Source organism: Panthera leo, chromosome A3 (genome assembly GCF_018350215.1).
Source record: "Panthera leo isolate Ple1 chromosome A3, P.leo_Ple1_pat1.1, whole genome shotgun sequence".
NCBI lineage: Eukaryota > Metazoa > Chordata > Mammalia > Carnivora > Felidae > Panthera > Panthera leo.
This window is the reverse complement of record NC_056681.1, coordinates 135056479-135069057: the sequence shown is the minus strand read 5'-3', so window position 1 is coordinate 135069057 and position 12579 is coordinate 135056479. Positions and strand designations below refer to the sequence as shown.

Below are 12579 nucleotides of genomic sequence, written 5' to 3'. Positions count from 1 at the left end.
GATTTCTGAGACTTTCAGGCTCTTCTGAAAATATTTTCTGGAGAGAATCCTGACAGAAACTGGCAGTTATTTGGGCTACAAGAAAATTAACTTTCCTGGCCTGGAATTTAATTTAAAAATGCAGCTGGATAAATTTTCCTACCTAATAATTTTGACTTTGTTCTTTCAAATACTTTGTAATTTCCAGTGCTTTGGTTTAGTCAAAGACTTTTTTTTTATAAAAACTTTGCAGAAAAAGGAAGCCAGCTTGACTTAGGTTAATGGAATCTCTCAAACCCATGACTTTAGAACATTTTGCTAGCATTATGTGAAAAGTCACAAGAACACCAAGTGAACTCAGACTCAGTATGACCAAAGACCCTTCTGGATGAAGCATTAAGATGTCAGAGCTAAAGGAGGGACGGATGCCTGGGGGTTCAGTCGGTTAAGCGTCTGATTTCAACTCAGGTCTTCATCTCATGTTGGTGAGTTTGAGCCCCGTGTCAGGCTCTCTGGTGACATCGTAGAGCCTGCTTGGGATTCTCTCTCCCCCTCTCCCCCCTCTCTCTCTGTCTCTTGCTGCCCTTCTCTGCCTGTCTTACTCTCTCTCTCTCTCTCTCAAAACAAATAAATAAACTTTAAAAACAAGATGTCAGAGCTAAAAGTAAAGCTGTTACTTCTAGTTCGCGCACTGAACAAGTTTTGAGGTATGATCATAGAGCAAGTTTCAGCCTGTTCTGTCCTTTTGAAATGCAGCCAGGGAGGATACCCTGGGAGAAAACCCAGTTCCCAGATCTTCTGACAACCGTTAGTTACTGAACAGTTCTGTGGTGGCTTTAAGTTGCAGACATTGTTTCCGTTGGGTCTTAGAATGACTCATCTGATATAACAGCCTTGATGGCTCTGCTCTCTCTTGTTTAATTGAAGTGTGGTTGACACGGCATGTTTTATTAATTTCAAGTCTAGCAACCCTGATTTTAATCTGATCTCCCCCACTCCTCCAGTTGGGTTTCTGACAAGCCGGAGGCTGTGGGGCTTGTTTTCCTTCCTTCCTCCCTCCCTTCCTTCCTTCCTTCCTTCCTTCCTTCCTTCCTTCCTTCCTTTTCCTTCCTTCCTTCCTTCCTTCCTTCCTTCCTTCCTTCCTTACAGTTTATTCATTTATTTTGAGAGAGAGAGCACGAGTGGAGTAGGGGCAGAGAGAGAGAGAGAGGGAGAGAGAGAATCCCAAGCAGGCTCCACACTGTTAGCACAGAGCCCAACACAGGGCTCGAACTCACAAACCGTGAGGTCATGACCTGAGCTGAAACCGAGTCAGACGCTTAACTGACTGAGCCACATGGGCGCCTCTGTTTTTTCCCCCCCGAGTGCTCCCTTGCCCATCTGGAAGCCTCCAGAGGCTGGTGGAGGTAGGCTCTCTGGGAGACTCCCTCGCTCTCATGCCCCACGACGCTGTACCTGTGCTCCTGTTTGAGCTCCGCCAGGCCGGGCTGCTGGTGCTTGTTTGCGTGTTCCTCTGTCCCAAAGCCCCTGCCACCCAGAGACAGGGCCTGCAGCCTCCCGGGTTCGTCTGACAGCCGCGTGTAGGTCAGAAGCATGCTGGAGGGGCGTCTTGTCCAGCATTGTGTCGGTGCTTTAAACAAGAATAGACCCCGGAGAGATGAACCGACTTGCTGGGCTCACCCATCAGTCATCAGGCCTGACCAGAGCCAGGGATCCCCACAGGATGGAACTCACTGCCTCCGTGTCGTAGCCAGTTGGCCAGCCTGGCCAGCGGTGCCGTGAAAGCCCGTGTCAGTGAGGGACGGGATGCTAGGCACGTCCCCTCTTGTAGTGTGCTTCTCAGAGAAAACCATGTTTAAAAAAGAAAAGCGCCTTTTTAAAAAGTCTTGGGCTTTTTATAGACAGAGCAATTAGGGACCTGCTTCATTAATCTATTTTTTAAAATATTTTTAACGTTTGTTTATTTTTGAGAGACAAGAGTGCGAGCGGGGGAGGGGCAGAGAGAGAGAGAGAAACAGAATCCGAAGCAGGCTTCGGGCTCTGAGCTGTCCTCACAGAGCCTGACGCGGGGCTCGAACTCACGAACTGTGAGATCATGACCTGAGCCAAAGTCAGTCACTCAACCGACTGAGCCACCCAAGCATCCCTAATCTGTTATTCATGTATCTTTGGGAGATGGGAGCTGAGATTGGTTTCTTCTGGTATGCCAAAAAATATGCTGCTTGCCTTGTTTGACAATATATGCTATGCATAGACACGTCTATATAAAATATTGGATATAACACATACAAGATACAACATGCGTAACGTACTTTATATATACGTGTATGTGATTGACAGGTCTAGATGTGTATACCTACATGCGTCCTGAAAAGAATAGCGCTCTGGTGTTTCCCAGTGGATTTTCTTATTGATCGATTCCTGTCTTCTACACCAGCTGCCAAAATTCAGGAGTGGGGGTGAAGAGAGGAATATTAACAGAAGTCCAAGTCAAAAACCCTGGGGCCATATTCACAGGTTTTGTGGTGCCCTGGCGGCAGGGGAAGGATGTTTGCATTTGGCAGATGGGACAGATTATTTGCCCTTTGCTTCTCTGATAGGGAATCTCTCCCCAGGGGACAGGGGAGAGCCTGTCACAGCTCCACGAGGACAGAAGTCTCAAAATTTAAGTCATTGCCATGGAAACCTTAACTGGATCTGCTCACCCTGCACTCCATGATAGAATTGGGCCTTTGAGGACGAGGCTGGCTCATAGCTCCGTTTGCTGGGCAAGGGGGGATGGGGCACAGCCATAGGTGCATGAGGAGGGGTCACCGGCAGCGTGGGGAGCCAGCCCCTCCCTGAAGCCAGAGTAGAGGAAGGGGCAGGAGGGTCCTGAGAACCAGAGGGGTCTGCATAAGGGCAGCGTGTTCACCGAAGCTCTCAGATCAGCACTAACCACGGGGTCCATCTGGAAAGAAAACAGAACAGGCTGAGGATTTCTCTCCGTGTCACGTGGGGGTTGCTGTGCTTGGGGCCCCCATCCTGCATCGCCCTCCCTCAGGGGCCGTGCCCATAGGGGACCCCGGAATCTAGTTGGGGTGGAGCTGGGCTCCCCTAACACACTCACGAGCACCCAAGGCAGAGAGCCGTGTAGAAACATGAGGACGTGAATCAGGCCGGGCAGGGGGAGGGCCGAGGGGTCACCTGCCTAGCTTTAATTCCCCAGGGGGACCTCCGTGGGGCCTTCGCTCCCTCCTCCTTTCTCCCATCCCATCAGCTTAGGCTGGTTCCACACACATGTGCCTTGGAGGCACCCCCTGGGATCTGACGGCCACAAACTTTCCTAAAAAAGCAAACCCTGAAACTCAACTGATGAGAAGAGCTGATTTTACTCATTCACTCACAATTAGGAACACCATAAAGATTTTTCATTACTCTAACAGAAATCGGTTAAAAAGCAGCACTTTTTCCTGGATTCCAGAGTTCCTTTATATTAATAGGTTCTACTAAATCTTCCCCTAGACCTACCAATGTGATGGTTTCCTGTCCCCTGATTAACTCCTCCTTCAGAAAAACAGGTCAGGAGAGGACTTGCATTTGAGCAGGAGTGGGCCAGCCATGGCCAGCTGGCCAGAGGGGCCGGGCCCATGGCCTGGCGTTATAAATAAAGCTTTATTGGAACCCTCATTTACAGATCAACATGGCTGCTTTTGTGCCCCAGGAGCAGAGCTGAGTGCTTGGAGAGAGACCGCATGACCCTCAAAGACCAAAATACTCACTGTCTACTCCTCTGCAGAAAACGTTTGCCAGTTCCCAGAATAGAAGACAGTCTTCAGGGTTGTACCTGACGCAGCTTATTCCTAGAGGGCTGAATCCGGCTTCCCTGTTTCATTGGGGAACGTGGCGCCGCCTACGTGTGTCCCGGGGCGGCCCGTGTAGGTGAAGTCTGGGCACAGTCCAGCCCACGTCCAGCCCCCCAGGCTGTGGTAGATCCCTAGTGCACACAGATCCCGTTTTCCATGCAGGTGAGCTTCACCCACCCTGGCCGTCGGTGGGTCACACGGCCAGGAAACTTGCAAGGGCCTTTCATTGCCTTCCAAGTTTCCCTGGCAAAATTCGGCGGTCTCGGGTTACTTCCCCAGAGCAACTGCTGGAAAGCTTAGAAACCAGTGGCCTACTTGAGGGCCTTTGAAAATAGTCCGTGATCCTTTGGCCCGCGATAGCTTTCTGGCAGAGACTTCGCATTCTGTGCGGTTTCCTGTCGGGTCCTGGCTGCTGCCCGTCGCTGAGGATTCAGTGTCACCCCAGACAAGCGCAGAATGAGACGAATGACCAGGCTCACGAGGCAGGGGCAGCTCGGGGCTGATGATTTAAAGACTTGCCAGTTCTGCACCGGGACACAGAGGAGTGGGAACGTCAGGGTATCCTGTTTTTCAAAACTCGCTTCCTCCCTAACTTCCCTTAGTGGGGCTTCTTAGCAGTTTGGGCTCCACTGGGATGGGAAACCCGGCCCTTTCACACAGTGGTTAGCCCACGGCTTAGACTGAAATCTGGGAAGGGCGGCAGCCTTGGGCAAACGGGCCGTTTGTGGAGAAGAATCTGGCCACGTTCCTTCCCTCCTCTCTCTCTGTCCCCCTTACTGGGCATCGTCCGAGCGCCTGCTGCGCACCTCGCCCGAGGCGAGGTGGCGAGGCTGCAAGACTGAAGACACGGGCCTGACTTTAGAGAACTGAGTCCTGGGGAGGCAGACGAGGGGGCAGAAGGCCTGTCTGGACCGTGGCCTGTGGGCACTCGGAGAAAATCCTGCCCCGCCGTCGGGCAAGGCTTCCTGGATGTAACGCAGGCAGGGGCATCCCGGGTACCACCCGGGTTCAGACAGCAGCATCGCTAAAGGACTCTGAGTGTGTTTTGTGTGGGGCGGGGGGGGGGGGGGCGCGGGGGGGTCATAAGCAGGGAGTGTCTGGAGGGGAGGAGAAAGAACCAGACCGGCACCCGACCACGAAGGGCATAGAATGTCAGACGGCGTGGTCTGGACGTTCCCACCCTGTTACAGACCCGCAGCCCTGCGCCGACGAGATCCCTCAGTCCGAACATACCATGAGATCCTTCGTGTGCGGACTCTGACGTGGCTGTTTTTGTCCTTGCGCTAGAGGTGCTGCTGGACCCCTGTCGGACCTGGTGCCCTACTTCCACCTGCCAGGCCGTGTGCCAGCTCCAGGACATGGGTCTGCAGACACCCCAGCTGGTGCGGTGCAAGGCCTGTGACGTGGAATTCTGCTCTGCCTGCAAAGCCAGCTGGCATCCCGGCCAGGGCTGCCCGGAGACCATGCCCATCTCCTTCCTTCCCGGAGAGACCAGGTACATTCCTCACGGGCGGCCATGGAAGGCACGGGCTGGGGCTGGGGGCTGGGGGGAGGGAAGAACACGACTCCTGAAATGTGTCTCCGGAAGATACGACCGCCGTCTGGATCCGTCTCTTCCTCTTCAGCCTCATTTATAATTTTTTTAACGTTTATTTATTGAGAAAGAGAGAGCATGGGCAGGGGAGGGGCAGAGAGAGAGGGAGACACAGAATCGGAAGCAGGCTCCAGGCCTGCTGTCAGCGCAGAGCCCGACGCGGGGCTCGAACCCACAGACCGCGAGATCATGACCTGAACTGAAGTCGGACGCTCAACCGACTGAGACACCCAGGCGCCCCGTTCTTCAGCCTCATTTAAACCCAGGATGGTTGGTTGGTTGATTTTTTTTCTTTTTTTTTGGTTAATTTATTTTGAGAGAGAGAGAGAGAGAGAGAGAGAGAGACAGAATAAGTGGGGGAGGGGTAAAGAGACAAGGAGAGGGAGAGAGAATCCCAAGCAGGTTCCGTGCTGTCAGCTCAGAGCCGGATGTGGGCTGGAACTCACGGACCATGAGATCATGACCCGAGCTGAAATCAAGAGTTAGATGCTTAACTGACTGAGGCACCCAGGCGCCCCGGCTGACTATTTTTGAGAACCGATTACGTGTCGGGTAGCGAGCAAAGCAGTGGCTCTGTAAAGTTTGTAGGAAACAAACCGCACTCTGCCTCTCCAGAAAGACAGACGCGTGACAAACGCCTGTCACTGCGGGCTTTATGACCCGTGATACCTGAAGTTTTTCCGACACTCCGTTGTCAGGAACGGGATCAGGAACGGGGACAGGAACGGGAACCAGAGTAGGTGGACCGTGGTTATAAGTACCAGACGCATCCCCAAAAAGAGGTTCCCAGGTGCCCGAGACCAAGAGGTTACGTCTGCCTGGCAGAGGGGGCAGTCAGAAAGACGTGGGGCGGCAGGACTGCGTCTAGGGCCTTCCGCCCGCTAGCTGGGCCCTCCGCCGGACCACCAGGTGGGCCCTGTGGCATCAGTGTGTGTGCCTTGAAGTTAAGGAGGTTGAATCACAAGAAATTGGTAATATTCAGCTATTTTTGGCCTGCAAGGTCTGTGGCACAGATGGCTTACCGAGACAACGTGGGCCCTGTGCCTGCTGAGGCTGCGTTCTTGATGGAGGGACTCCCACCATCCACCCGAACGTGTGGTCACCAGCTGCTCCCCGTTTTCTTCTCCCTGTTCTGCTGCCCCGCCCCCGCTCCTCAAAGCTCCACCCGCACAGAGAACCTACTGTTCCTTGTCCCTCGGGCACAGCCCTCCTCTCCCGAGTCTGCACGTTTGCGCCTGTGTCTGGATGCCCCTTCGCCACCCTCCTCCTTTACCTGGAGTCGACTCGCCGCCCTGGAAGGCACGGCTCAGGTCCGTCCTTTGTCAGGCTGCCCAGCCCCCAGGGCGGGACTGGTGACCCCACCCTCTGTGCCCCCACTGGAGATTGGTCTGCCTGGATTACGAGGCCAGCCAGACTGTGCCCTGGGGCATCCGTTTACGTGGCCGATTCCTCCACGAGGCTGAGCTCCTGACATCACAGCCTGTGTTGGTTTGAACTCTCGTCGCCGCAGATCTTGGCATATACAGCAGGCACTCAGATGGTCGAACGAGTCACTTACCTCGTATTTTAGGTTCTTAATGTTTCGTAACTTTGCAAGAAGAAACACACTTCTGTGTGGTCAGAGTGCACGTCGCTGGGAGAGCTGGGTGTCCAGGGTGGGGACCAGGTAAGGAGGAGGTGGGTGGGCAACCCGGTTACCTGTTTAAAAGAAAACACCCAGGGCACCTGGGTAGATCGGTTAAGCATCCAATTCTTCACTTCAGCTCAGGTCATGATCTCAAGGTTCCTGGGATGGAGCCCCGCGTCAGGCTTGGGATTCTGTCTCTCTGTTTCTCTCTCTCAAAATAAATAAATAAATGTTTTAAAAAATTAAAAAAAAAAAGAGAGAGAGAGAGAGAAACTCAGTGAGTGGGTTTCTACATTCTGTTAAGAAGGAAAATCGGGAGTGAGAAAGAGTTGATGCCCCATCCTGGGTGGGGTGGAGGAGGGACCCAGCCGTGATGTTTCTTAAGCGTAGAACCTTCAGATTGAAGCTGGTGAGTGTTGGGAGCCTGATGACTTAGTATTTCTTCACCTGTGATGTTCTGGTCTCTTCAGGTCATTGGAGAGAGCGACAGCCATTGTACCCTATACACGTGTATTAAATCATCACATTGTACACCTCGCAAAGAACAAAAACAAACAAAAGTGAAAAATACCACATTTTGCATAGTAAAAAAAAAAAAATGGCACAGGGAAATTTAGATCCAAATTCACCAGTCTCATTTTGCGGAAACGTAAACATCAAAAGATGTCACGTAAAAAATCTGAATTTCTGGCTCGCGGAGCCACACTGAGCCATCATGCATCCCCAATTCCTGGCAGTCTCTGGAGCCCAGAAGCAGCCGGCTCTTTAGAAGGGGGTTTGTGCTGTCTTTAGCCTGCGAAGTCGTGACCACACCCTCTTGCTCGCCGGTCCTGGGGCTGATGGCAGGTGGCGTTTGTAACTGAGGTACACTCAACTGTTTTCATTGCGGTAGGGTTGTTTCCCCCATTCCCTTCACCGCTTGACCGGTGTCAGCGGCTGTGTTGGCCTGTCTGCCTCTTAAAGACATCAGAACATGCGTGGACGCCTGGGTGGCTTAGTCGGGTAAGCGTCCGACTCTAGACTCTAGATTTCAGCTCAGGTCGTGATCTTGATGGGGTTCTTGAGCGAAGGGCTAAGAAAGAATTCTTGAGATGTCTTTGGTGCAAAAAGGTGAGGGGACAGGACTGTGGACCGACAGAGCTGCACCGGGGTTGTGAGGAGTGACTGATTATATACTTTGAGGTTGGGGTGAGGGATGGCGTAAGTCTCTAAGGAATTTGAAAGCAAGGCTTTCAGAACCTTGGAGTAGCTGCTGTTAAGATAAGGTTACTTTCAGTCTTTAGTAAAACAAAATCACTAAGGAAGTGAGGCAGCCATGAGTTCCTTGACCTGACTCAAGGAACCTGCATGTTTCAGCTCTATCTGTGGGCTGTGAGTTGTAAGGAGATTTAATCTAAGCTACATTGCTCTTGCCTTTGTTTTTCTCATCAATCTCAAGGTTCGAGGGCTCGAGCCCCTCATCGGGCTCTATGCTGGGGGCATGGAGCCTGCTTGGGATTCTCTCTCCCTCTCTCTGCCCCTCCCCAGCTTTATCTGTCTCTCTCTCAAATAAATAAACTTAAAAAAAAAATAAACGCATAAAGACATCAGAACGTGCAGATCATGAGGAAGCTGTCGAGGGCTCCTATCTGCCTTCATAACTTTGAATTTCTAGTGAGAGTTGTCATTAGTAGTAATTTGAAATATAATTCAAATGCCAAAATATGTTTGAAAACCATTGTCCGTACCGTGTAAATTTCTATACATGCCACAACACACCAGAGCTTACATATTTTAACTGTTTCCATTTTTTTTTTAGTTTATTTTTATTTATTTTGAGAGACAGAGAGAGAGACTGAGCTTGAGCAGGGGAGGGGCAGAGAGAGAGAATCCCAAGCAGGCTCCGTACTGTCAGCACAGAGACCAACTTGGGGCTCGATCCCTGGACCTGTGAGATCATGACTTGAGCCGAAGCCAAGAGTCAGTGGCTCAACTGACCGAGCCACCCAGGAGCCTCTACTTTTTTTTTTTTTAATGTTTATTTATTTGGAGAGAGCGAGCGGGAGAGGGGAAGGGCAGAGAGGGAGAGAGAGAATCCCAAGCAGTTTCTGCATTGTCAGCACAGAGCCCAGCACGGTGCGGGCTCGATCTCATGAACTGTGAGATCATGACCCGAGCCGAAATCAAGAGCTGGACGCACAACTGACCGAGCCCCCCCACCCCCCGGCACCCCTAACTGTTTCCGTTTTAAAAAGTCTCCCTGAGAGAGGGTCTTCACTCTCCACTGATGTTACGCCCCCTCCCCGTTCATGAATCATGTGAGAAGATTGGTTTTCATGACGTGAAGGTCACTGCCGGCTTTCAAACTGAAACAGTGTTATCTAAGCTGATAGCCGGCCTCAGTCACGGATCTGGTGACTTTTTGGCTCTCTGCAGAAACCAGATTCACCTTCAGGAGCGGCTGGCTCGCGTCGTGTCCGGTTCTGCCGGAGGCTCCCGCAGGGTTACCTCGCCCGCGCCTGTGACCGTGACCGCCCTGGTTCATTCTAGGTCACGTGTGCAACTAGCCTGCGGGGCGTTTTGCCTTCCCTTTAGAGAAGAGTTTGAGCCACAGACAGTGTCATCTTTCGGTGACAGCATGACAGGCACTGCCACCTACTGCGGGCCTCGCTACCCCTGTGCCGGGTTCCGTGTGAATGTACCACACGCACGGAGACCCTTTCGAGCTTCACAACAGCCTCCGATGGGGAGGCGCCAGCCTCGTTTCTAGTGGCGGAAGGGGGACACTAACACTGGTGATACCCGAGTGGCAGGGCCGGGACTCACGCGTCTCTAGACCCGGGGCTCCTCACCGACAGCCTGCCTCCTCCCAGCATGTCCTCCCTGGTCACCTGCTAGTGAACAGAACAGAACCGCGTTCAGCTGGAGCCCAGGCCTCACGGACGAGGAGCCTCCACTGATCATCAGATTAGCTCTACTGAAGTCAAACCGTTTTTGATCGTTGCATTTACTGTGATGCCTGTGGAAGATCCGCCAGCCAGAACGCACCCAAAATGCCAGAATTTGCCCACTCTCAGTGAACGTATGCTCATGAACGCATGGGGTTCTGGAAGGGTTGCTCGGTCCCAGGGGCAGATCATTTTTCCCCTGGCGGTGTTGGTCTGATGTAGCGGGTTCAGATAATGCGGCAAACGTGTTGCCATGACCCGTGATAACTTCTTGTAGCGGTTAACCATTTATCCTTCCAGATGTTTCCATGCATATTTGTTTAGCCTTCCCTTTCAATTTAATAGCGTGGGATGGACCGTCACACCGACGCATCTGTGTCATGTCTTTATTAGCATAGAATGGTTGCTGTCATGTATCGGTCACTTCACCCATGCTCGGTGCTACGCTGGGCTCCTGTCACGCGTCACTGTCTAGCATGCGCACGCTGGGAGGGCTGAGGCTTGGAGTGGCTCTTACACAGCTTGTCTGCAGAGAGCCAGCACGTGACCCCAGGCCTGCAGCCCCTCAGGCCAACCACCTGACTCCCCAGCCCCTCAGGACAACCGGACTTGCCAGGAAAGCGATTCTGTCAAGACAGGCCCAGTAGATCTAATTAAACGATGAGCATGTATCTGTAACCGTTTTTTCTGGTAATAGCAAAGTGCATAAAAATTGTCATCGATCCTTTGGAAATTATACAGATATATGAATAAGGAACATACAATCCGACCATAATCCCATTACACAGACACCGTCATTATAGGCCTTTGCCATAGTTTCTCTTTTTTTTTTTTTTATAATTTTAAGTATTTATTTTTAATGTTTTATTTTATTTGAGAGAGAGCGAGTGGGGGAGAGAGAGAAAGATTTTTTTTTTAAGTTTTAATGTTTATTTATTTTTGAGAGCAAGAGAGAGCAAGCGGGGGAGGGACAGAGAGAGAGGGAGACACAGAATCCAAGGCAGGTTCCAGGCTCCAAGCTGTCAGCACAGAGCCCGACGCGGGGCTCGAACCCACGAACCGCGAGATCAGGACCTGAGCCGCAGTCGGGTGCTTAAGGACTGATCCACCCAGGCGCCCTGCCATAATTTCTTTTGTTTGTCTACACATATCTAAACGTGAATGCCTCCTGACACTGCTTTTTCCTCCCCCCGGAACCCAACTGGCTGACCCACAGTTTCTTTGGTGATTGTTTTTTGGAGGGTTAGCTTCATCGGTTTCACTCTGTAACATCTGATAAAAAGGGGGGGGGATGGGCATCGCGGGGAGCACCTGTTGGGATGAGCACTGGATGTTGCATGGGAACCAATTTGACAATAAATTTCATATTAAGACAAAATAAAAAAATAAGAAGGGGCCTCGGCCCCTCTGGCTGAACTAGAGCTTGCAGCCTGGCCCTGCCCACGCCTCTCCCCTCCCCTCCCCTCCCCGGGCCCCGCTGAGCGGATCACTGACAGACTCTCTCCCGCAGCTCTGCTTTCAAACTGGAGGAGGACGACGCGCCCATCAAGCGGTGCCCCAAGTGCAAGGTGTACATCGAGCGGGACGAAGGGTGTGCACAGATGATGTGTAAGAACTGCAAGCACGCCTTCTGCTGGTACTGCCTCGAGTCTCTGGACGTGAGTAGAGCCTCTGGGTGCGAAACCCACCAGCTGCCCTGAGGAGCTTAGAGAGTGTGCCCGGGGGAAGCAGAAAGAACATTATCAGATGTTTTTCTGTGCTTCTGAAAATATTAATTCCCCCAGTGTAGTGGTGCCAGAAGATGGCAATTCGTGCAGGGGTTCCAGAAGCAAAAGGGCGGCTCAGCCTTGGATTGAGCCTGGGCAGGTGGCGGCGGGGTCTCAAGGTCTTTGGTTTTGTCTGCGGGGACCATCTGGGCTCAGTCTGCTGTAACTGAACACCAGAGAGTGGGCGCTGGAACAACAGGCTTTGATTCTGGAGTCCGGTAGCCCAAGGTTAGGGTGCCAGCAGATTCGGTTCCTGGCTCTTGACCTCCCTCGGTGCCCAGAGAGGCAAGAGAGCCCTCCTCCTGGTTTATGGACGGCCGCCTTCTCACTGTGTCCTCACGTAGCAGAGAGACAGATTGGTGTCTCCTCGTTGAATAAGGGCACTGACCCCATCCTGGGGCACCCACCCGTCTCGTGACCTCATCTGAACCTAATCACCTCCCAAAGATGCCACCTTCGGACACCGTCACATGGGGGATTCAGGCTTCGATGTATGAATTTGGGGGGGAGGGGAGGATGCAAACACGCAGGCCAAAGCACGAGTGTTAGTGGAATAGGAAGGGTAAACAGAGGCGGGGCACTGGGGAACATGTTGGCAGTGGCACAGTTCAGTGACCTTCTGTCACCCACAGGGCAGAAAAACATACACTCTGTGCCATCTGGCAGAATGGAAGTTTCTAGCCTCATATGGCCACCTTCTCCCAAGTGTGACCTGTGCTGAATGTGTCCCAAGCACTCTGTACCCCCAGTAGCTCTGCACGTGCTAAGTCCCCACCGAGAGCACACAACCCTCCCCTCTTGAAGCACCTGGTTTTCTCTGGAGCTTCAAGGCCAGATGCAA

General features: G+C 52.3%; 1 protein-coding gene across 11 annotated transcripts in view; it reads left to right on the top strand.

Moving 5' to 3' along the window:
* Positions 1-12579, top strand: part of RNF144A (ring finger protein 144A) — a 137690-nt gene that overhangs the window by 88950 nt on the left and 36161 nt on the right. For all 11 annotated transcript variants that reach the window (XM_042933737.1, XM_042933736.1, XM_042933745.1 and 8 more), the window contains 2 exons: positions 5112-5319; positions 11483-11630. In XM_042933737.1, the coding sequence (XP_042789671.1) occupies positions 5112-5319; positions 11483-11630 (356 nt within the window). The remainder of the gene's footprint in view (positions 1-5111; positions 5320-11482; positions 11631-12579) is intronic.